General features: G+C 41.1%; 1 protein-coding gene across 4 annotated transcripts in view; it reads right to left on the reverse strand.

Moving 5' to 3' along the window:
- The window catches only part of snapc4 (small nuclear RNA activating complex, polypeptide 4), a 59,738-nt gene that overhangs the window by 32,665 nt on the left and 3,020 nt on the right, over window positions 1-24,053 (reverse strand). For 3 of the 4 annotated variants that reach the window (XM_063073719.1, XM_063073720.1, XM_063073718.1), the window contains exons 3-12: window positions 23,168-23,347; window positions 18,473-18,595; window positions 17,993-18,071; window positions 17,043-17,124; window positions 15,748-15,852; window positions 14,209-14,281; window positions 13,554-13,718; window positions 11,592-11,739; window positions 5,473-5,579; window positions 285-379 (exon numbers count right to left, since the gene is read on the reverse strand). In XM_063073719.1, coding sequence (XP_062929789.1) covers window positions 285-379; window positions 5,473-5,579; window positions 11,592-11,739; window positions 13,554-13,718; window positions 14,209-14,281; window positions 15,748-15,852; window positions 17,043-17,124; window positions 17,993-18,071; window positions 18,473-18,595; window positions 23,168-23,347 — 1,157 coding nt within the window. Of the gene's footprint in view, window positions 1-284; window positions 380-5,472; window positions 5,580-11,591; window positions 11,740-13,553; window positions 13,719-14,208; window positions 14,282-15,709; window positions 15,853-17,042; window positions 17,125-17,992; window positions 18,072-18,472; window positions 18,596-23,167; window positions 23,348-24,053 lie in introns of those variants that run through there. The other variant, XM_063073721.1, reaches the window with a different exon arrangement.

The raw sequence follows: 24,053 nt of genomic DNA on the forward strand, positions 1-24,053 counted from the left end.
ACAAGATTGATATCTGTATGCAAAAATTATTGTGCAGATGAGATGCAGATGACTCCAGTGTCCCCTGGACCAGGAGAAGAGGAATATAAAAGCAGAACATTTCACGGTACTCTCCACTACTCCCAATCTCCATCAAGTGCTTCCTCGTGGAATACAAATATTACAGAAGACCTGCCACAGGAAGAAGTCAAAAAGAAACCAGTGATGTGGGATAGCAATCAGTAAATAAAGGCCGACCACTGTTCACTGGCAATGTGTTCAGTACTGATACACCACGAACATACCTGTCTCTGCATTGGGAATCAACCCTCCCAGGGATTTCTTCTTGAATCTTGAACCAGTCCCGGCTTCCATATTTTGCAACTGCCTTCAGGAGAAGCTAGGAAAACAGAACAATCTCCCATTACATTAGTCCTTAACCCTGTTCAGCCCCAGAGGAATAAAGTGAGAAAAGTCTAATGGAGTTATATAGAACTAGGTGATATTGTTTCAGAATAAGGGGTTGCCCATTTGAGGTGGAGCTAACGACAACTGTGTTTTCCTTTCTGAGTATGTGAATTTTAGCTTCCAGAGAGCTATGGAAGCAGAGTCAGGAATATATTCAAAGCAGATATTTAAACTACAACAAAAAACAAAAATCAAGGAATATGAGGGGAGAGTGGGATAACTGTTGAAGTCTGTTGATCAGACATGATCTTATTGAATAGGAGGGCTGACCCCAGGAGCCAAATTTCTTTGTGTTTTTTTAATATTTTGTCCTAATCCAATGTAATATCATGGGAAAATCCCAGTTGCACATTTCCATTGCTTTTACACCCCTTCTGTAATTAGATTCTAAAGCTATCAAATATTATTCCTCCCTTCAGATTCTCTCCTTATGCAAAACTTAGGGCTCAAGTATATCTTTTAGGAAATAAGCGTGGATTCATGAAAAGCAGATCCTGTTTGGCAAACTCACTGGAGTCCTTTTGAGGGTATAACTGTGCAGTGGATATTGTAAACTTGGATTTGTTAAGGTGCTGCATAAAAGATTTGTCCATAAGGATGCATGGAGCTGGGGTAACGCAATAGCACGGACAGAGGATTAGTTAACCAAGGCAGAGAGTTGGGATAAATGGATGTTTCTCTGGTTGATAGCCAGTGCTGAGTAGACTGCCACAGGGATTGGTGCTGTGCCCACAACTGTCAACAATTTGGAAGTGGGTACCAAATGTAACATATCAAAGTTTGCTGATGTCACTAAATTGAGTGGAAAAGCAAATTATGCCGAGGATGTGGAGAGCCAGCAGAGAGATATAGGTGAGTTAAGTGAGTGGGCAAGGGTCTGACAGAATGGAGTACTACATTAGTAAATCAGAGGTCATCCACTTTGGAAGGAGAAATAATCAGATTTTTTAAATAGTGAAAAATGGTGGCAACATACTATTGTGCAGAAGGTAGAATCTACCCTGTAGTTTAAGGAGCTAACGTCAGATGTATAGTACTGTGCAAAAGTCTTAGGCACCCTAGATGTTTTATTAATTTTGATTTAGATATTTATTTTTGTCTTCTGCATTAGCGTCAGTAGAAAAAGGCAAATTTTAGATTTCCAAATATACATTTTCCCAAGATAATTAAATGCCATGATTTTTTTTTAATTTTGTTAAAGAAATTAACATATTAAGTGATAGCCCAGTGCATGATTAATCAAAGATAACAGACAGGCACTAATGACCAATGACATAGTGAGTTGAATGAACTAAACTGATTAACTGAAACAGAAATGGGTGCAGAAGGGATCAAACTGGGCGAAAGACAATTAAACTGAAAGGTGAGGGGTTTGCAGATGTGATGGTTTATACATACAGTCTGGAGAAGTCTCGACAGTAGTCTTCATGGAAGAGTTGCTGCCAAAAAGCAATTCCTAAACAAAGCCAAGAAACTCAACTATGCACAGAAACATGAGGACTGGGGCGCTGAACAATGGCAGCAAATGCTCTGGACTGACGAGTAAGAAGTTGAGATGTTTTTGGCTCAAAAAGGAGGCAGTTTGTCAAAGAGCTGGACAGCACTACATGGATAAGTGTCTGCAGCCAACAGTGAAGCATGGCGAAGATCCCCTGCAGGTTTGGGGCTGCGGTTTTGCAAATGGAGTTGGTGATCTGGTCAGAATTAATAGAATCCTCAATGCTGAGAAATACAAGCAGATTCACATCCATCACGCAATTCCGTCAGGGAGGCATCAGAATCTCAACTTCATCCTGCAGTAGGACAATGACCCCAAACATATGGCCAAGGTTATAAAGAACTATCTTCAGCAAAAAGAACAAGGAGTTCTACAACAGATGGTTATAGCCTCCACAGGGCCCTGATCTCAACATCGAGGCTGTGTGGGATTATCCGGAGACAGCAACAAGGGAGACAGCCAAAGTCTAAGAATTGTGGCCAGTTCTCCAAGATGCTTTGACAACCTACCAGTTGATTTTCTTATAAAACTACACAACAGCGTACCTAAGTGAATTGATGCAGTTTTAAATGCAAAGGGTGCTAACACCCAGACAGCAACAAGGGAGACAGCCAAAGTCTAAGAATTGTGGCCAGTTCTCCAAGATGCTTTGACAACCTACCAGTTGATTTTCTTATAAAACTACACAACAGCGTACCTAAGTGAATTGATGCAGTTTTAAATGCAAAGGGTGCTAACACCAAATATTGATTTGATTTAGTTTTTTTTACTGTTTACTGTTCTTTATAGTAATATTTTTGATATTTAGAAACTTTTCATTTCATTACTTTTGAAAGCATCCTCACTTTACAGAATATTTTTACATGTTGCTAAGACTTTCGCACAGTATTGCATCAGTATTACAAAAGAGTAAAGGGAAGTAGAAGGCATGAGAGGGGAGCCGGCCAAAGTTAATTGGAAGGGAACACTAGAAAAGGATGATGACAGAACAGCAATGGCTGGAGCTCCTGGGAACAATTTGGAAAATGGAAGTAGATTCATCCCAAGGTGGTATTCTAAAGGGAGGATGAGGCAACCGTGGCTGACAAAGGAGCACAACAGCATAAGAGCACAAGAGAGGACATACACAGTAGCAAAAATTAGTGGGCATGTAGAGGATTGGGAAGTTGTTAAAAAAACAGAAAGCAACTGAAAAAGAAATAAGGTGAGAAATGATGAAATATAAGCTAACCAGTAGAAGAGGATTCCAGAAGTTTTTTTAATCTCCCCCCCCCCTCAGTATATAGAGTAAAAGTGAGAGAGACTGGATATTGGCCAACTGGTAAATGACACTGGAGGTGGTAGTATGGGAAATGTCACTGGGCCCAGATGGACAACATGCCAGGGTTCTGAAAGAGGTAGCTGAAGAGATTGTGGAGACATTAGTAGTTATTTTTCAAGAACCACTAGATTCAAGAGTGGTTAAGTAGGACTCAATTTACAAATGTGAATCTACTCTTTAAGAAGGGAGGGAGATAACTATAGACCAGTTAGTCTGACTTCAGTGATTGGTAAGGTGTTAAGAGTCCCTCATTAAGGAAGATGTTTTGGCATACTTGGAGGCACATAATAAAATATGCCAAAATTAGTATGGTTTCTTTAAGGAGAAATCTTGCCTGACAAATCTAGTGAAATTATAGGCAGGTTAGAGAAAGGAGAGTCAGTAGCTGTTGTTTATTTGAATTTTCAAAAGGCCTTTGACAAGCAGAGGCTGATAGGTTCAACAAGGAAGACAAAGATTACACAAAGGCAGGGGAATGGGAAGGAAAAATAAATCAGCCATGATGGAATGGCAGAGCAGACTCAGTGAGCTGCATGGCCTACTTTGCTCCCATGTCTTATGGTCCTGGGAGTGCTTGCACACAAATTGTAAAAGGTTGGTTTGCAGGTGCAAAAGGTAACCTCGAAGGCAAATGGAAAGCTGATCTTTATTGCTAGAAGATTGAATTTAAGAGCAAGAAGGTTATGCAGTAACTGTACAGGGTACTGGTCAGGCTGCACCTTGGGTACTGCATGCAGTTCTGGTCTTTTTACTTCAGAAAAGACATTGGAGGCAGTGCAATGAGGTTCACCAAGACGATTCCAGGGATTGAGGGTTAGCCTATGGGGAGAGATTGAGTCACCTGGGACTGTGCTCATTGGAATTCAGAAGAATGAGAGGAGATCTTACAGAAAGTTTAAAAATTATGAAAAGGATAGATAGAGGAAAGTAAGTTGTTTCCACTCATGAGACTTGAACTAGTGGACATATCCTTAAGAGTTAGGAGAAAATTATAGGATGGAAATGAGAGAAAACTGTTCCCCCGGCCCCAAGTAGTGAATCTGTGGTATTCCCTGGCCAGGGAAGCAGTAGAGACTAACTCATTAAATACACTCAGTGGCCACTATATTAGATTCGTTAATGCAAACATCTAATCAGTCAATCATATGGCAACAACTCAATGCATAAAAGCATGCAAACATGGTCAAGAGGTTCAGTTGATCAGAATGGGAAAGAAATGTGATCCAAGTGACCTTGACTGTGGAATGACTGTTGGTGCCAGATGGGGTGGTTTGTATATCCCAGAAACAACTGATCTGAGATTTTCACGAGCAACAGTCTCTGAAGTTTACAGAGAATGGTGTGAAAAACAAAAAAACATTCTGTGGACAAAAATGCTTTGTTAATGAGAGAGGTCAGAGGGTAATGGCCAGACAAGTTAAAGCTGACAGGATGATGACAGTAACTCAAAATAACCACACAATGGTGTGCAGAAGAGCGCCTCTGAATGCACAACACATCGAAACTTGAATTGGATGGGTAGAAGACCACACCAAGTTCCACCCCTATACTTAAAGCAGCCACTGAGTGTAAATTTAAGACACAGTTAAAAAGACTTTTGTACAGCACAGAAATTAATTGTTATTGGGAAAAACGCAAGAAGGTGAAGGTGAATCCGCAACTACATCATACATGATCTTATTCAATAGGAGAGCAAGCTCAGTGGGCCAGATGGCCTACTCCTGCTCTTATTTCTTATAACTTTATTCATGTGGGTAAAGACATGACTATTATGGAAAAAAAATGATCTACTGGATGACAGGGAACAAACCATGCATCAAGAAATCTGCCAGCACCAGTGCTGTTGGATACAACGGTAATCAGTACTCCTAGATTTTGGTGGGAAGACGTAACCAGTTTATGGCAGTGAGGTTCTCTGTACCCAATATGGGTTGCATAGAAACCAATTCCCCTGTGAAGCTCTACAGTTCAATGAATGATAAAGATTTGTCCTTCACATGCAACAATAGAAAATGGCTGCTAAAATGAGATACTGAAGGAAAGGTTCGGTGGTCACATCTTTGAAGAGACATAGGAATGGCAGGAAAACACCTAGAATAATGTAAACAGAACAAGTCAGTAACCTACAATCACATTCTGCCATGACCCAATTGTAAGCAGAACTGCCTGGTGATCCAGGAAGAGCCAATTACCAGAAGCAACTTACCCTATCTTCTGCTCGTGACCAAGGTCCTCTTTTCAGTGTGGGATCCAGTGACTTGGACCAGTGAAACAAAATCTGGCTGGCATTCCGTCCCTCCATAAAATACGCAACTGCAAAGAAGCAGATTTGCATTTCAGAATCCTAATTATATAAACCAAATCAAAAACAGAATAATGAATAATTTGTGCTGGAGAAATAGATGTGTCAAAAGATTAGGACAGGTTCCTTTAATGTTCATAAACCCTAAACAACCACCTTGCTATATACAGTTGAAGTCAGAAGTTTACATACACCTTAGCCAAATACACTTAAACTCAGTTTTTCACAATTCCTGACATTTAATCCTAGAAAACATTCCCTGTCTTAGGTCAGTTAGGATCACTACTTTATTTTAAGAATGTGAAATGTCAGAATAATAGTGGAGAGAATGATTTATTTCAGCTTTTATTTCTTTCATCACTTTCCCAGTGGGTCAGAAGTTTACATACACTTTGTTAGTATTTGGTAGCATTGCCTTTAAATTGTTTAATTTGGGTCAAACGTTTTGGGTAGCCTTCCACAAGCTTCTCACAGTAAGTTGCTGGAATTTTGTTCCATTCCTCCAGACAGAACTGGTGTAACTGAGTCAGGTTTGTAGGCTTCCTTGCTCACACATGCTTTTTCAGTTCTGGCCACAAATTTTCTAACCGATTGAGGCCAGGGTTTTGTGATGGCCACTCCAATATCTTGACTTTGTTGTCCTTAAGCAATTTTGCCACAACTTTGGAGTCATTGGGGTCATTGTCCATTTGGAAGACCCATTTGCAACCGAGCTTTAACTTCCTGGCTGATGTCTTGAGATGCTGCTTCAATATATCCACATAATTTTCCTTGCTCATGATGCCATCTACTTTGTGAAGTGCACCAGTCCCTCCTGCAGCAAAGCACCCCCACAACATGATGCTGCCACCCCCATGCTTCATGGTTGGGATGGTGTTCTTCGGCTTGCAGCCTCACCCTTTTTCCTCCAAACATAACGATGGTCATTATGGCCAAACAGTTCAATTTTTGTTTCATTAGAACAGAGGACATTTCTCCAAAAAGTAAAATCTTTGTCCTCATGTGCACCTGCAACCTGTAATCTGGCTTTTTTTATGGCAGTTTTGGAGCAGTGGCTTCTTCCTTGCTGAGCAGCCTTTCAGGTTATGTCGATATAGGACTCGTTTTACTGTGGATATAGATACTTGTCTACCTGTTTCCTCCAGCATCTTCACAAGGTCCTTTGCTGTTGTTCTGGGACTGATATGCACTTTTCGCGCCAAAGTACGTTCATCTCTAGGAGACAGAATGCATCTCCTCCCTGAGCGGTATGATGGCTGCGTGGTCCCATGGTGCTTATACTTGCGTACTATTGTTTGTACAGATGAACGTGGTACCGTCAGGTGTTTGGAAATTGCTCCCAAGGATGAACCAGACTTGACATCATTTTCTGACCTCAATCCAACAGAAAATTTGTGGGCAGAACTGAAAAAGCGTGTGCGAGCAAGGAGGCCTACAAACCTGACCCAGTTACACCAGTTCTGTCTGGAGGAATGGAACAAAATTCCAGCAACTTACTGTGAGAAGCTTGTGGAAGGCTACCCAAAACGTTTGACCCAAATTAAACAATTTAAAGGCAATGCCACCAGATACTAACAAAGTGTATGTAAACTTCTGACCCACTGGCAAAGTGATGAAAGAAATAAAAGCTGAAATAAATCATTTTCTCTACTATTATTCTGACATTTCACATTCTTAAAATAGTGATCCTAACTGACCTAAGACAGGAAACGTTTTCTAGGATTTAATGTCAGGAATTGTGAAAAACTGAGTTTAAATGTATTTGGCTAAGGTGTATGTAAACTTCTGACTTCAACTGTATCTATAGCCTTAGAAGTCTCCTTAACCCTATCTGCCAAGCACATTCATGGCCCTTTTTGGACTCCTAATTTACGTTCTTTCCTGTTTCCTTCACATTCCTCAAAAGCCTGATCTGATTTCAACTCCCTAATCTCTACATTCTGACCTACTGGTTTGGTTCCCACACTAGTTTACACTCTCCTGAGTAGCACTAACAAGCCTCTCTGACAAGGGTACTGGTGGCGATCTAGATTAGGTACAATGCGCTTCTTGTACTGGTCCTAACTGCCTTGGAAGAAATCCCAATGATCTAAGTATCTGAAGCCACACATTCGCCTATAGATCGAGGCTTGCTATTTCTGGCCACAGTAGCACGTGGAGGAATCCTGAGGTTACCATCTAAAGTCCTACATTTTAACTTTCTACTTAAATCCCTCTATTATTTGCACATTTCTCTTCCCATCTATTATTTATGCATTGTTTTTCCTGTTTTGTGGATGTCTGTAAAGAGTAGGAATTTCAGGTTGTATACTGCAAACACTTTCGGATGTTAAATTGAACCACTGAGCCAATACTGACCAAGACTTCTGGCTGCTCACCTTCCCCTTTCAGAATGTCGTACCCACTCAACTCTGGCAACAGGGAAGCAGCACACCATCTCAAAACCTTGCTCGTAGCCACAAAGATGCCCATCAGTGTCCCTGACTGAAGTACCCCATCGCTAACACTTATCTAGACTTTGCCCTTCCCTGCTGTACACCAACCAGTCACAGCGCTGCTAATTTAGCTTTTCTGGTTGCTTAGTGACTGAAAACGTATGGTGCTATAGATTGATCAAACATGGTCTTTTCGAACACCGGGAACAATCTGGTTTACAGTAGACACAGCAGTGAAGATTCCTGCTCCTGTTCACCAGTTAGTATAACAATGTCAGAATTGTGATCAAATTCAACTGTAACATTCCCTGCTGGCCAGACCTCTTATTTATACTCACCAATTGGGCCCAAGGTTTAGCACGTTGATGAGGTATCAGGGGAAGAATTGGAATGCTGTTAGGCACGAAGTGGGGAAAGATGTCTTTGAGCTGATATGTGGAAAACAGGACGTGCAATTTAATTGAGGCAGCAATCTCACCACTTTGTACAGCTAAATAATGCACATCTGGCAGAGACAGCTTAAACCAGAACCACAACACCATGACTAAGATGTCAGAGACTGGATATCATGTCACAGGTACAGGTGTCCAGATACAGGTTATGCAATCGGCAATCGCCTCTGATCTGGGCCGACAATTACGTGCCGGGCAGCACGCAATTAATTAGCTTGTTTATTTCAGCTTTTTTCTTAAAGATATGCTGTGTGCCTTCTGGCTACCGCTGGACCCCTGCGTACTTCGCAGCAATGTATCGGTCGGCAGCCTGGAGGGTGGGGGCCACTGCACCACCCCAAACTGCGACGACTCAGTCTAACACACCATCATCAGTGTGCTCCGCGCTGTCTCAATTACGGTAAGTGATACTACACTGTACATACATTATTTCTACTTTATATCGGCCGTGTATTTTTACGTGTTATTTGGTATGATTTGGCAGCTTCAAGCTTAAAGGTTACTGGAGAGCACTTGTGCCGTGTTTTTGCCGACGGCGCTTGCGTTGAGATTTTCGCTACAGAGAACAGTTCAGGCAATGACTGTGGAAAAGTATTTCTACTTTATATAGGCTGTGTATTATTCATATCATTCCTGCTTTTACTATATGTTACTGTTATTTTAGGTTTTGTGTGTTATTTGGCATGATTTGGTAGGTTATTTTTGGGTCTGTGAAGCTCACAAAATTTTCCCATATAAATAAATGGTAATTGCTTCTTCGCTTTACGACATTTTGGCTTATGAACCGTTTCATAGGAACACTCTAGCTTCGGATGGCGGGGGAAACCTGTACTATGAGGTGCAAACGGAATTTGGAATTCAGCCCACTCATCTAGATGGGTGCAATCCCAACTGCACAAGTTGCTTGTCAGGAATACTTCATCAACATTGCCCAGAACCAATGACCTCTACCACTTAGAACACAGTAGGTACATGGCCCCCCGCCCCTCCCCAAGTCACACACCACCTGAATTGGGAACATCATTCCTTCGTCATCACCTATGGAAATCCTGAAGCTTGCTATGTGGGTACTTTCACCAGGAATGTGGCAACTCAAGAAGGCTACACATGAAGGAGACTAGTGTTGAAATTGCAGGGGCTCTGACAGATATATTTAAAATGTTGGTGTCTATGGGTGAGGTGCCAGAGGATTGGAGAATGGCTCATGTTGTTCCGGGTTTAAAAATGGATCAAAAAGTAATCCGGGAAGTTATAGGCCGGTAAGTTTGACGTCGGTAGTGGGTAAGTTATTGGAGGGAGTACTAAGAGACAGAACCTACAAGCATTTGGATAGACAGGGGCTTATTAGGGAGAGTCAACATGGCTTTGTGCGTGGTAGGTCATGTCTGACCAATCTATTGGGAGTTTTTCGAGGAGGTTACCAGGAAAGTGGATGAAGGGAAGTCAGTGGATGTTGTCTACATGGACTTCAGTAAGGCCTTTGACAAGGTCCCGCATGGGAGGTTAGTTAGGAAAACGCAGTTGCTAGGTATTCATGGAGAGGTGGTAAATTGGATTAGACATTGGCTCAATGGAAGAAGTCAAAGAGTGGTAGTAGAGAATTGCTTCTCAGAGTGGAGTCCTGTGACTAGTGGTGTGCCACAGGGATCACTGCTGGGTCCATTGTTATTTGTCATCTATATCAGTAATCTGGATGATAATGTGGTAAATTGGATCAGCAAATTTGCTGATGATACAAAGACTGGAGGTGAAGTGGACTGTGAGGAAGGTTTTCAGAGCCTGCAGAGGGATTTGGACCAGCTGGAAAAATGGGCTGAAAAATGGCAGATGGAGTTTAATACAGACAAGTGTGAGGTATTGCACTTTGGAAGGACAAACCAAGGTAGAACATACAGGGTAAATGGTAAGGCACTGAGGAGTGCAGTAGAACAGAGGGATCCGGGAATACAGATACAAAATTCCCTAAAAGTGGCGTCACAGGTAGATAGGGTCGTAAAGAGAGCTTTTGGTATATTGGCCTTTATTAATCAAAGTATTGAGTATAAGAGCTGTTATGATGAGGTTGTATAAGGGCATTGGTGAGGCCGAATCTGGAGTATTGTGTTCAGTTTTGGTCACCAAATTACAGAAAGGATATAAATAAGGTTGAAAGAGTGCAGAGAAGGTTTACAAGGATGTTGCCGGGACTTGAGAAACTCAGTTACAGAGGAAGGTTGAATAGGTTAGGACTTTATTCCCTGGAGCGTTGAAGAATGAGGGGAGATTTGATAGAGGTATATAAAATTATGATGGGTATAGATAGAGTGAATGCAAGCAGGCTTTTTCCACTGAGGCAAGGGGAGAAAAAAACCAGAGGACATGGGTTAAGGGTGAGGGGGGAAAAGTTTAAAGGCAACATTAGGGGGGGCTTCTTCACACAGAGAGTGGTGGGAGTGTGGAATGAGCTGCCAGACGAGGTGGTAAATGCGGGTTCTTTTTTAACATTTAAGAATAAATTGGACAGATACATGAATGGGAGGTGGATGGAGGGATATGGTCCGTGTGCAGGTCAGTGGGACTAGGCAGAAAATGGTTCGACACAGCCAAGAAGGGCCAAAAGGCCTGTTTCTGTGCTGTAGTTTTTCTATGGTTTCTACGGTTTCTATCAACTTCTCAAAAACAATAAAGGATGGGTGCTAAATGCTGGTCTTGAACAAAGTTATTAATCTAAAAGGGTTTTCTTTACAATATTCTATCAAAAATCAATTTGAAGTTAGAAAATTACTACAACTGTAAAAAAAACATTTTAAGAGAAAATGAGCCTGTGTCTGCCCTTGGCATGAGTAACTTAACCATTCGCTTTTTCCCTGGCCCTGAGGCTCTTTACTCTCAGAGAATTAATGTCTGCTTTCACCACCAGACACTACATGAATTGTTTTCATTCTGGTCATCCCTTGCTCTTTTACCAATTACTTTAAATCTGTCTTCTGGTTCTTGATAGTACTGACACAAGAACAACTTCAGCCCATACTGCTAATGACATTGAACAACTTAACAACTTCATTAACGTCAGATTACACAAACTGAGTAGGAAGCTCTTGGGTGTCAGGAAAGGATTTGGATTCTGCAAGCAGATCTGCACTGCTGATATACTCACTCTTTGTATATGGGATGAAGTTTCCAACTCTCATTTTTTGCACTAGTTCTGTAAGCATCTGGTCTTCTTCCTTTGTCCATTCTTTCTTCTTCAGGTCTTTGTTATACTCTTGGTATTTTTGAAGGCACATGTAAGCAGTACGGTTTGTCTAAACATAAAGTAGAAAAAAAAAGAAAATGAAGTTTAAACATGCTAAACCTTATAAAATCACTTTTTAAATAGTCAATGGATTTATTTTCAACACACACCTATCCACTGGCCTAAGTGACTTTACGTAGATGACATAGAGTTCTGTTCAATTCCAGTCTGGAACACATTGCTGGTACAGTACTGATCGATGGAGGCACTTTCAAACAACTGAAAATATGATATCTTCCCCTTCACTTTCTATATCAAAAATCAGGAAATATTCACAGCTAGAGACTCTAATACAGGTCGACCTTCTATAATCCGGCACCATTGGGACCTGAGGAGTGCTGGATTAGTGAAAATGCCGAATTACAGAAGGATCACATTAAGCAATAGCTAACCACCTCATCATACCTTTAAAATATCAAAGGATTCAAAGGTTCATTGAATGTCAGAGAAATGTATACAATATGTATCTTGAAATGCTTTTTCTTTGCAACCATCTACGAAAATGGAGTGCCCCAAAGAATGAATGACAGTTAAATGTTAGAACTTCTAAGCTCCCCCCACCACTCCCCTCCCTCCCGCGTATAAGCAGCAGCGAGCAATAATCCCCCCTCCCCACCGGCAAAAAATAAAGCGCACCCACTGCCAGCACTCAAGCGTGAGCTAAACGATAGCAAAGACACAGACTTGCAGTTACCCCAAAGACTACATTGCACTCGCAGTTACTGAGGGAATCCTTGTTAGTTTCTTTTCCTCCGCTTAGTAATGTGCTTAAATTCAGCGGGTCACCACGTCTGATCTGAGGTCGTAGGCAGAAGAGAACGGAGGGCCGGCCGGGCGATGCCGGAGGGCAGTGTGCGACTGCTGGCAGGCAGACGAGAAGGCGGACCGACCCAGCGCACGCCAGCTCCCCCCGCCGCTGGCGGGTGAGATGGGCGGCCGCGCCTCACGCAAATGATATTAATAAATGCAAAAAAAGCAGGAATCGCCTGTCTATGCTTACAAGAGCACGCCAACACATGAACAGATCTAGCGCAACCAAAACTATGCGCAGCAGATTGGTACAGTGGCTCAGAAAATTTGAAATCAGTGCAGATTATCGAAGGAACCAGACTACAGGTAGTCGGATTAGTGAATGTCAACCTGCATCAAAAACACAACTTCAACATTATGAGAAATTGTTCAAAGTAAATGGGTATCTCAGATTTCTCATTGCAGGATTTGCTGTGTGTAAAATAGCTGTTTACATATAATGCTACAACACTTCAAAAATAATCTCTTGTGCTTTAAGTACTACTTGGATCTTTTGAAATATCGTGAGAAGGCATTATGGAAGTACAATTTTTTCCCCTTTATGACACAGCTTCATGAGATCGTGAGTCACAATTAACATTTCATAGTCACATATGAACAAGCAAAGGAGAGCCAAAACACTCATGGATCTGTCAGTCATTTCCATTAGACAGAATGGGTGTCTCAATTAGAATCTTATCTTGGGATAATATGACCGAATATTAATAAGGAATTGACAGTGTTATTCCTGTGTTAGAGCCAAATGCATGAAAGGTTACAAGACTATGGAAGGTGGACAGAAGCAAGATCTAACTGGCCTTTGACTGAATGAGATAAAACAACAGGTTTGAAGGGCTGAATGCCTCACTTCTGCACTAGTATATATTCTTGCCAGTTGCTGATTAGACCTACTAGAGATACATAAAATTCAGTTTTAAAGGAATGTTGCTATTGAATTGCTCAGTAAGCTTACAAGCAGAGAAAAGCCAGTTTGCCTGGATTGGAACTCAACAGTGCACTGTGCAATATCAGTACCTTCAGCTCACTGGCAATCCACTCCCAGTCCACACAGCCACATCCCTCTGCGATTTCAATTAGCTGTTGCGTCTCTTCACCGCTCCACTGTTCTTTGTTGATGCTTGGGTGTTCAGAGTTCTGCCAGACGTTCTTAATATCTTCTGCCTTGCGACTTCCATCAAACTACAAACATAAAACAGATTTAATAGTCCAGCACAGTTTTAAGCCTTTATAAGGCTTGTAAACTTCTCCCACTTGGGGTATTGGAGACAGCACTTCCGTTTGTCGTCTAGAAGCTGCCTGAATTAGTTTACCACACCATCAGAGCAACCATGGCCAAAGAAAACAGTCAGAACTTCACTTATCCTGATCACCATTAGGTATAGCTGGCTGGATCAGAATGTGGAGCACCGTAATCAACGTCCAAAATGAAAGAATACAAAAAAAAATTGCTGAATGGCATTTGACCAAAAGGTAACAAGCAGGAAGAGGAGGGGGGAAGAAGGCTTTGAAAATGTATTCAAACAAACACTGATCAATAGATATCTAAGGAGATAGACAGATGCAGACAGTAGAATGGGCAGAAGGTAAAAGGAGGAATTGGGCGGGTGGGGGAGGGGAACCAAACTGATTAACCTTAAATACACAGTACCTCCAACGTTGACATACTTACATCAATGTTGGAAATCTTTATCCAATCGTGGTCGTCAAACCTATTTCCCAACAACTGCCGTTGCGTCATCTGGCTATAAGAAAGTTAAGGAGTAACACTCTTTTATAAACCATGGCTAGAGTTGCTAATACTCACTCTCAGCCAGAAGTAAACAATTATAATCAAACATCACAACTGCAATATCAAATATCAAATGTTGAAAATTAATGCCTTTCATTTAGAAAACTTCAGAACAAAGACAGAACAAAACGGCAACTCTTGTTAGTTCACTCCATAGATATCAGAAGACAATCTAGAACAGTAAACCCAATGAAATAAAGATTATATGCACTTTAATTTCAGCAGAGCATCTACTGTTTCAGAAACATATACCAGTGGTAGGATACAGGAAAAGTTTGTGGCAAACAGGATATTTTCCCTGCTTGATGGTTTCCTACATATTTAAAGCATCCCCAAGAATACTTTGATCTTTATACCAGCATGTAACCATAAACCCCAGCATTAGTACTTTAAAAAAATGCTATACCCGCATTCACCTCAAGGTTTTGATTAATTTGTTCCTCATAATGCCCATGTAAATATGATTAGATTCTCAAGCCAGTTCCTCAACTATTACAACATATCTTTCTCTGCCATTGAATCAACCTTGCTCTACATTCCTCAATATCTTCATACTCCAAACCAAAAACAAAGTTCTCAAACCCCAGGCCTGTAAAATATTGCACCATTTCTTGCCATGCAAAAATTGCAACATTTGTCCTAGAGGGCAAACTAAGGCCACAATAGCTTGGTTTGCTCCTTGTAGCGCCCCCTGCTGAGGAATTTAAGTGTGGCATAGGTGCTCAGTATGAAGGGGACACAGTTATAACAATTAAAATAAAGATGATCATCTGTTTTAAAAATGCATTTAAAATGTCCTTAAAATAAGTTCAACACACAATCAAGGTGTTCAGGATGAGACGTGGAAACATGCAGTAACTTAGCACTCCAATAGACAGGCTGAGGGCTGTAGTAGCTCAGGTCAGTATTACCGACCCCACAACACTAGTAGAAAACAGAGTTCTCTAGGGAGTTCTGGATAAAATTGCACCCAGAACCAACAATGTTAGCTATCCATCAAAAGGAGTGCTGCTGAGGACAAGAAACAAGCTTTCTTTACTTGTTTCAGTGTGGAGTCAACTTTGTAAACGGTGATAATCTAAAGAGTACAAGTCTGGAATTAAAAACAGAAAACATGAGGAAAGTTCAGGAAATTAACAAACAGAAGAAAATGTAGCCAACAACTTGGCCACACCTTCTTCAGATGATGTCAACAGACCTATGGCTTATTGCAGCTAGAGAATAAATGTTTATGTGCATATCATTCACTTTCGCTCACAAGCACACAAGTATTATGACAATGAATCAGAAAAGAATTCTTCTTCATGAGCAATGTCCTGCTAAAAAGACAGTTACAATGCACATCAGTTGACGTGAAGATGAATAATGCTCAATTAGATACTCTTCTAAAAATGCCTGTTGGGAGGAAGGTTATCTCACTTGATTTCTTCCATTTCTCGCTCAGTTTCAGCAATCTGCTTCATCAAGACATTTGTCTGGTTTTCACTGCAGGATAGATCCAGCTTTTTGTTCAGGTTCTCAAGCCTACAAACACAAGGTAAAATTAGAAAGTTCTTAGTTTACGTCTTGACTTGTGCAGAGGCAAGCAACAAGGGCACGCAGTTCAGATCTCCATTGCTCCAGGGTGAAGAAGGGAAAAATAAAGCAAAGTTTCAGGTCTTAACTAATCAGTGACCCACTAAAAAGGAATCTGGCTCAAAACAGTGATATGCCTTACACTGAAATGTTCCATTGATCTACTGAACCTGGATAAAGATTTGGGATATCGTCAAGACCATAACCCAAAATAATCAGCATTTAGTAGTGTTTGTGTGGAGAGGAGACATTAAACAAGGTTAAGAAGTGCTATGCCCTAAAACATATGAAAATGATGAGAATGAAACAACCTGCTGACTCGTGTACAAGATACCAAGAATACCGTTGACATACCTTTCCATCAAGCTAGAGTAAAATATCTAGGCTAAAAAAAAATAGGGGAAATCTGGAATATTTCTCTGTCCCATGTTTACTGAGAAAAACACTACAGATTATTACAGAGGTTATTAAATATTAATTGATCACTCACCTTTCATTTGATAGCTGACTTGTAGAAACTGGCTAATCTGTGCTGCTCTAAACTAAACAGACTCGTCTCTTTACAACTAAGTTACCAAGGTTCTTTAAGGTGAGAGACTCTCTTTTAAACTGTGTCCATTGCTACTCTCAGTTTAATCAAAATATCTGAAGGACAGCCACATTAGTCAAGGCAGCAAACTTTAAAATCATTTTAAAAAGAAAGGGAGAAAGAGTTAAGGAGGAAATTCCAAACATTAAGGTCCAGATGACCCTTGACAAAATTGTCAATAGCGGAATAATGAAAATTAGGCCTGCACAAGTGGCCTAAATCAAAAGAATGTAAAGATGCTACGGTTAGCAAAGCTGTAAGGGGGGTGGGGTGCAGTTATAGAAGAGAAGGACCATGAAGGGGAATCAAAAACATGGAAAATGATTTGCAGAGTAATGAGGAGACAATGATGGTTCAGAAACCAGTGCAAGCTAATGCTCAGGAAGATAAGTAGAGATTATGGTTTGACATGGAGTTGGCCATGGGAGATAGCTCACAGAAGACTGAACTGGAACTGATCATTGAAGGACAAATTGGATTTCAAGTTTCACCCATACATTAGCTAACAGATCAAGGCTGGGCCAATGACATATTAGAAAACGACTTTTACCTCAAGAGTTTAGGCTGTAGTAGTCGCTGGATCGAATCATTTGCAACTGCGATTGTTAGTTTGTCCTTCTCTCTCTGCTTCCCTGTGAAAGGACAGAGGTCAGAAGATGAGTGTCTTTTGTAACTTATGACCACGTCCTATGAACCACAGAAATGCCTGGAGCTCCATCAGCAACACCCATTCGCAGCACTCACTGGGAGGCATTAGGCAATAATTAAAATGGATATCCCACTCATTGGCAGTCCTTTCCAAACAGGTGCTAAGCCCTGGCCCAGCACCAGCCCGCACGTAGTTCAGCTGAGGCTTGAGCACAGTGCAACCCCACCAGTCCACTCTGTTGCATTAAGCAGAACCCTACTAGCACTCACTGAGAACTGAATGCTGACCCAGCCAGTAACATCACAACCTGAGAATAAATTTAACACCCTTTTGGTTGTTTGATTATACATTAAAACCTACCATCATTTTACACAGATTATATGGACTGCCACATTTAGCAGTGGAACAAGTGAACAAGCAGAAGGAAGTAAATATCTGGCCGGCTAATTAAACTCAAACTCCAGCACAAACCTGGCATTTTATAGTAACAAAATAAGGGAGAATACCACTGGGGAGTTTCTAGGCTGAAGCTAAACAGCAGCTCAGAAGAAAGCAAATAACAAATTGCCTAAAAAGTGCCATGAATGTTTAATACCTCAATTAGTATGCCATTCCCACAATTTGCAGAGAGTATTTTAATATAAATATACAAAACAGAAAACTTGTCGAAACAGTATACAAATTGAATTTGGAGACAATAGGTCACGGGATCACAACATTGCTGAAGGAGACAAATTCAGGAGCAGAGGAAAAGCTCGGATTTGAAGTTCCAGACTTTACTGACACCAAAGGTTTAACAATGAAAACTGATCATGGAACAGGCCAGTGTTCAAGAAGTTAAGAATACTTACAGCTAGTTATAAGAAATTCCTCAAAGGATTTTATGCCTTGCCTAGCCTTCTCCTTTGTGTCGTGGTTTGCTGGAGGACCCTGGTCACAAGTACAGAGACAGAACAGACCTTTAATTATAAAGAGTTTTAACCATATATTGTAACTGGTACTGTCAAGCATCAAAGCTTTTTCAAATGATACAAGTATAAGCAACACTAAATATAGTTCATTGCTTGCAGCTCCAACAGCAGTTCATCAATAAACAAGCAGGGTGAACCAAATGGCAGACAGCTGCGGAGCATGACACCAGAGTTGCATGCAGACCAAGCCAGATAAATGGCTGCAGGATCCCTTCTCTTGAAGAACACCCAGTAAACCAATCGGGATTTGAGGAGAAACTGAGTCATCTTCCTCTAGATGGGGGAAAACACCTAGACCTGCTGCTGTTCAATAAGCAAATAAACACCAGAAACAATTTTTAATTATTCAAAAATACTCACCAGACCAGTCACTTTATCCCTGAAGTATGGTTTCAAGAAGTGCCCCAGGAACATGGAGGACTGACCCTTTTCTGTTTTTGACTTCTCAACATCTTGTCCTGCCAGGTCACACATAATTTCAGCCTGTAGGAGATTAAAGGGGATTGCTTGTTCACTGACAGAGGAAGGATATAGACTGGGTACATTCCCACATGCTCCAAAGGAGGTTTACTTAAGTATTTGAGGATCTACTGCAGACGTATCAGAACTTTGCAAGGACGAAATTACTGATGACAAGTTCCATCGATGAGATAATATTCCCCACACACACAAGATTAAAAGGCAGAGCTAAAGAATTTGAAACATCAGATTTTGTTTACCAGGTTAGTCCAAAAGGGCCCATAATCTAAGAAGTGATTGTGGGTAGTGCATTAACCCACATTAAGCTAATGGTTTACTCTATTCTTTCGACGAGCACAAAAAATCTAGCTGAAACTCCAGAAACACAGACTGAAAGATACCTCAAAAGACTTATTAACATTCATCTCCCAGGCTTCATCTAAAAAACACTGACAAAATGTAAACTACTGTTAACAAGCTTGCTGTGCAGAAATTAGCTACAACAGTGGTGCATGTCAAAAGTACCTCCTTGACCACAAAGTGCTGTAATACATCCGACATTGATCTGATTAAAACATACTACATTCATGTGGAGCTCAAAAGGGTAGATGTATTCTTCATGTTTGAAGAATATGGCTTGGGCATCTAGAGCAGTGGTCCCCAACCACCGGGCTGTGAGGAAACGATACGAGTCAGCTGCACCTTTCCTCATTCCCTGTTACGCACTGTTGAACTTGAACATAGGGTTGCCAACTGTCCCGTATTAGCCGGGACATCCCGTATATTGGGCTAAACTGGTTTGTCCCATACGGGACCACCCTTGTCTCGTATTTCCCCCGCTAAGGTAGAGCGTTCCTATGAAACCTTTCGTGCCGAAATGGCGTGAAGCGAAGAAGCGATTAACATTAATTTATATGGGAAAAATTTTTTGAGCGTTCCCAGACCCAAAAAATAGCCTAACAAATCATACCAAATAACATAAAACCGAAAATAAATAACACTAACATATAGTAAAAGCAGGAATAATCTGATAAATACACAGCCTATATAAAGTAGAAATAATGTATGTATAGTTGGGAAGATGATGGCAAAACCGATTTTTGGGGGGAAAAATCGGCAAGTACAGGTGCCCGCGCAAGGCTTCATGGTCATGGTAGTCTTTCCTGGGGTAAAGTGTCCTGGGATTTGACTGCTACTTTTGTCCCTTATTTGGAAGTGAAAAAGTTGGCAACCCTAACTGTAAAAGACATGTTGAGGTGAGTTTAACCCTACTTGAACACCCCCCCACCCCCCCCACCCCACCGGTCGGCCAGTCCGCAAGAATATTGTCAATACTAAACTGGACTGTGGTGCAAAAAAGGTTGGGGACCCCGATCTAGAACCGGGAATCTTCACGTGGGACAGAAGGAAAAAAAATCACCCAGCAGATACGAGAAATATGAGTCTTTCTTATATTACATTTAGGCTAAATCAGGAACATCATGCAGCACTTAAGTACAAGGACTAATGGTCTCCTGGAAAACATCCACCAGAAAGCTGTTGATGGAGGGTGGTTTCAACTGAAAATTTGAAAATCAAGATGAACAGACTTCCTTCAGGTATGGAGGCTCACTAATCAGAGACAACTAGATAAGAATAGAAGCGAGAAGGGCCATTCCCTCTTTTGTGTTCACTGGGCTGTTCAGGAAGTTCACTGCTAACCTACCCTTGCACGACTTTCCTGTGTTAACCCCAGATTACTCAATATTCTTGGTAACTAAAGTTAAATGGTTCCTGTTCGGAACCCAGTTTGCAAGAACACAGCTGCAAAATGAGTTCCCGGGTGACAGGAAATCCAGCAGGACAGCCATCCCCATTAAGTGCAGCCTGCCACCAAGATGTTCAACTGTATAAGTAGCCTGTATTCAAGTCAGCTGTTCATAACCTGAGGAGCTGTACGCTCAGCAAATTAATCTGTACAGTCCTTTTCCATAGTGATTTCTGAAGATTCACTGTCCCCTGGATGAAGGGTTTCTGTCATCAGTCCCAAATTGCTGACTCCTGGTTCTAGATACCCATCGGCTCAACCCCAACAAGCCGCACTAGAACTTCAGTTGTTTAAATAAGATTGCTGTTCATCCTAAATTCAGGACAGTACATATCCAGAACACTTAACATCTCCTCCTGCTACAAACCTCCCATCCAAGTGTAGTCTATTTGGACTCCACATAATTAGAGCAAGATGTCACCAAATTAAACTCTTGCAATAGACAAAAGTATGTCTTCCTGAACCATGTTAATTATCAGTAATTCATGTGCAAAAACATACAAATCCCTCTCAATACCAACACCCTTCAGTATCTCACCGTTTAAAAAAAGCTGTCTTTATTATTTTTCTACCGAAGTGCTACCAATCTGCTATGTCTTTACCTATTCACTTATCCCACTTTTATCCCCCAAAATGTCTCTTCCTGCTCCTCACAGCCCACACTGCCAGGTGCTTTGCATCGTCAACAAACCTGGACACATTACATTTACTTCTGGAGACGATCACTGACCATGCAGCATCTGCTTGTCTCCCAACCCAAAAAAAGTCCCAATGTCCTAAATCAACTAGCTTATCATTATCTTGTCTCTTATTTACAACAAAAAAAAGCATCTGTCAAACATGATTTCCCTTCTGTTCATGCCGCCCAATTTTATTATTTTCTAAATACACTACTGCTCCCTTAATAATAGATTCCAGCATTTCCCTCCCATTAATGTCAGGTTGAGTGGAGTTACAATCCAGTTCAACCACGATCGAAATGGATTGTGTAACAGGCTCATGGGAATTAATCTACTTCAGGCTTTTATCATTAACCCCCTGGGTTCCTACTTTGTCAGTGGGAACTAATTAGCAGAGTAATAAGGGGTGTTAGAACACAAGTAGTACCCAGAACAGGGATTTTGAGATTGACATCTATAATAGCTGCAACGTGATACTGATGAAATTATCCAATGCCTGCTATGTTCGAATGAACCTCAATGAAAGGTCCAGAAAGAACACCTCATCTCCTGTCCGTTCACATGCAGACCTTGGGACTGAGTATTTAGTTCAATTTCAGATAACTGCATACTGCATTCAGAATACTGGAAACACTCAGCATGTTGGGCAGCATCTGCAGAAAGCTGAAACGTAATTCTATTCCCTTTTCCTAACATGCTGTTGACCAGCTGAATACTTCCTGCATTTGCTGTTAATAGTTTTCCTGCATCTACCTTTCTTTTTAAAAAAAAAAAGTTCAGATAACTAGTCTTTTCTGGCTAATTCTGAAACAAGGTCATCTATCTCTGTCAGTTTTCCCCCTATATCAAGAGTTTCCAACTTCTTCTGCCATGGACCAATACCATTAAGCAAGGGATCTGTGGAGTCCAGGTTGGGAACTCCTGCTCTCTATGCTACCTGAGCTGTTGAGTAGTTACAGCATTCTCTTGTTTCAGATTTCTAGCAACTGCTGTTTTCCGCATCACGGTTCTGGCAAGTTTCTTTGTCCGTTCACTTTCATGCAGTCCATTCATCTTCTATTTACTCCAGACACATCAGTTTTGATTAAAAAGCATTTGCTTCCTTCTCTTAGACAGCACCCAGTCAATCTTGCCCATTCCCTGTTTTTTCAACCATTCCCTCTTTCTGCAGCTTGTACCATATTTAAGAAATTACGTATTTTCATGAGGGCAGTGTGGAAAGGGCTCACTGGGTTGACTCCTGGGATGAACTGCTGACATATGAAGAAAGGTTAATGTTGGTACATTGACCTGAAAGTTCTCTCTCCACAGAGCTGAATATCTATAGGTTTTTTTTCCATTTTTATTTTGAAATTCCTCAGAAACCACAAGCATACAGTTGATGAAACACCGTACTTAACTCTGGGTCTGAGCTGAGTGAGGTGACCTGCACATTGTCTCAAATATACCAGGCCATACTTATCCTCGGCCAACAGGCTCTATAATGAGTCAACCTATAGCCAGGGAAGTGATCTTGTAATCTTTGACTTGCAAATCTTGTAATCCTTATTTTTTTTTTAAGGCAACTTATTTTTATCTTTTACTTCTCTTCTAATACTTGCATATCTGTGCACTTGTAATGCTACTGTGACACAAATTTCCTTTGGGATCAATAAAGCATCTATCTATACCCTGGAATAGGAAGTGGGGGTAAAGAATTATCAATGTCCCAGTAGCCGATAACTGTAAACACTCCAGCAAAAACAAAAGCATAAACCAGGTTAGGATTGCAAACGTGTTATGTTTAAACTTATATCCAGGCAGATTTAATATAGGCTAACACATGGTGACCATGAAATATAGAACTTCAATCATTGCCTACAGTCCTCCCACTTCCCTTTTAAAGCACTGAGAGAGTAGCAGAAGAACAAGAAGAGGAGGTGATTTAGATGACAAAACCCTGCAACCCTAGAACAGTCTTTTAGAGCCGAATCCTCCATTGTACCAGAATAGCTAGGCAGTCACCTACACATCCAATGGGAAGAAGTTGGCACAGTGCAGAAAATCTGCCATTTTACAGTACAGCACAATGCCCAACTTTCTCAATCCACCTCAGCCCCAAAGAGTCACCTGCTGTTCCTTGTTGTGCTTCAGCAGCAATTCCAAGTCCTGCAGCTTCTCCACAATCACCTCCTGGTACACCAAGTTCATCTGCAGGCAGGTTTCGGGGTCTTCAGGAAGGTCATCTCCCTCATCATCCGAAATACTGTCAGGGACCTGAGGTGAAGCTTCCCTGAGAGAGGCCTCCACCTGAATACAACAACAGTTACTTCTTCCACCAGCATCTCTCATCATCTGCATACCCCAGAACAACAGTGGCATATCTGTAGATCTAGCCGATAGGAACAATAGATAGCTTAATAAATACATTTGAAAAAGAGAGAATGGCATTAGGATAGGAGGTATCCATAGCTTAGTTGGCACCAATTCCTCCCAGTAGAATATTGTGGCTATTTTCCTCATAATAGGCTTATGATTGTAGTTTAGCTGACCAGGCCAACATTTTTTGCTTATCTACAAGTATTCATGAACAGGGTGTCAGATACATTATTGAATTTCTAACCATACAATAAGGGTGTTCTCATGTTGCATGTGAGTAGTTACAGTATTTGGAGCTTTTGACATGTGAGGGATGGAAAAATAGCTCCAGGTCAGGATGTAGGTCACTTGGCACATGTAACATGCACTTTGCTACCCTTGTTTGGTCAACAGAAGCTAAAGCTTGACAGATGCTGTTGAAGAACCTATAGGAAGACGTCGGAATGAACTTTGTAGATAAGAAGTCACAGGCATGGATCTTGGAGAGGAATGAATAGAGGTGTAGGGTGAGGATTGGATACTATATCCCAGAATAGTCAAACTCCTAGCTTGTCCATTGCAAATAGTGGAATGAATTATTTAGAAGACAAAAACACGTAGTTTTGGATTGTGTATGCAAGGAACATTATAGTTGCTT

Source organism: Mobula hypostoma, chromosome 21, assembly GCF_963921235.1.
Source record: "Mobula hypostoma chromosome 21, sMobHyp1.1, whole genome shotgun sequence".
Classification (NCBI taxonomy): Eukaryota; Metazoa; Chordata; class Chondrichthyes; order Myliobatiformes; family Myliobatidae; genus Mobula; species Mobula hypostoma.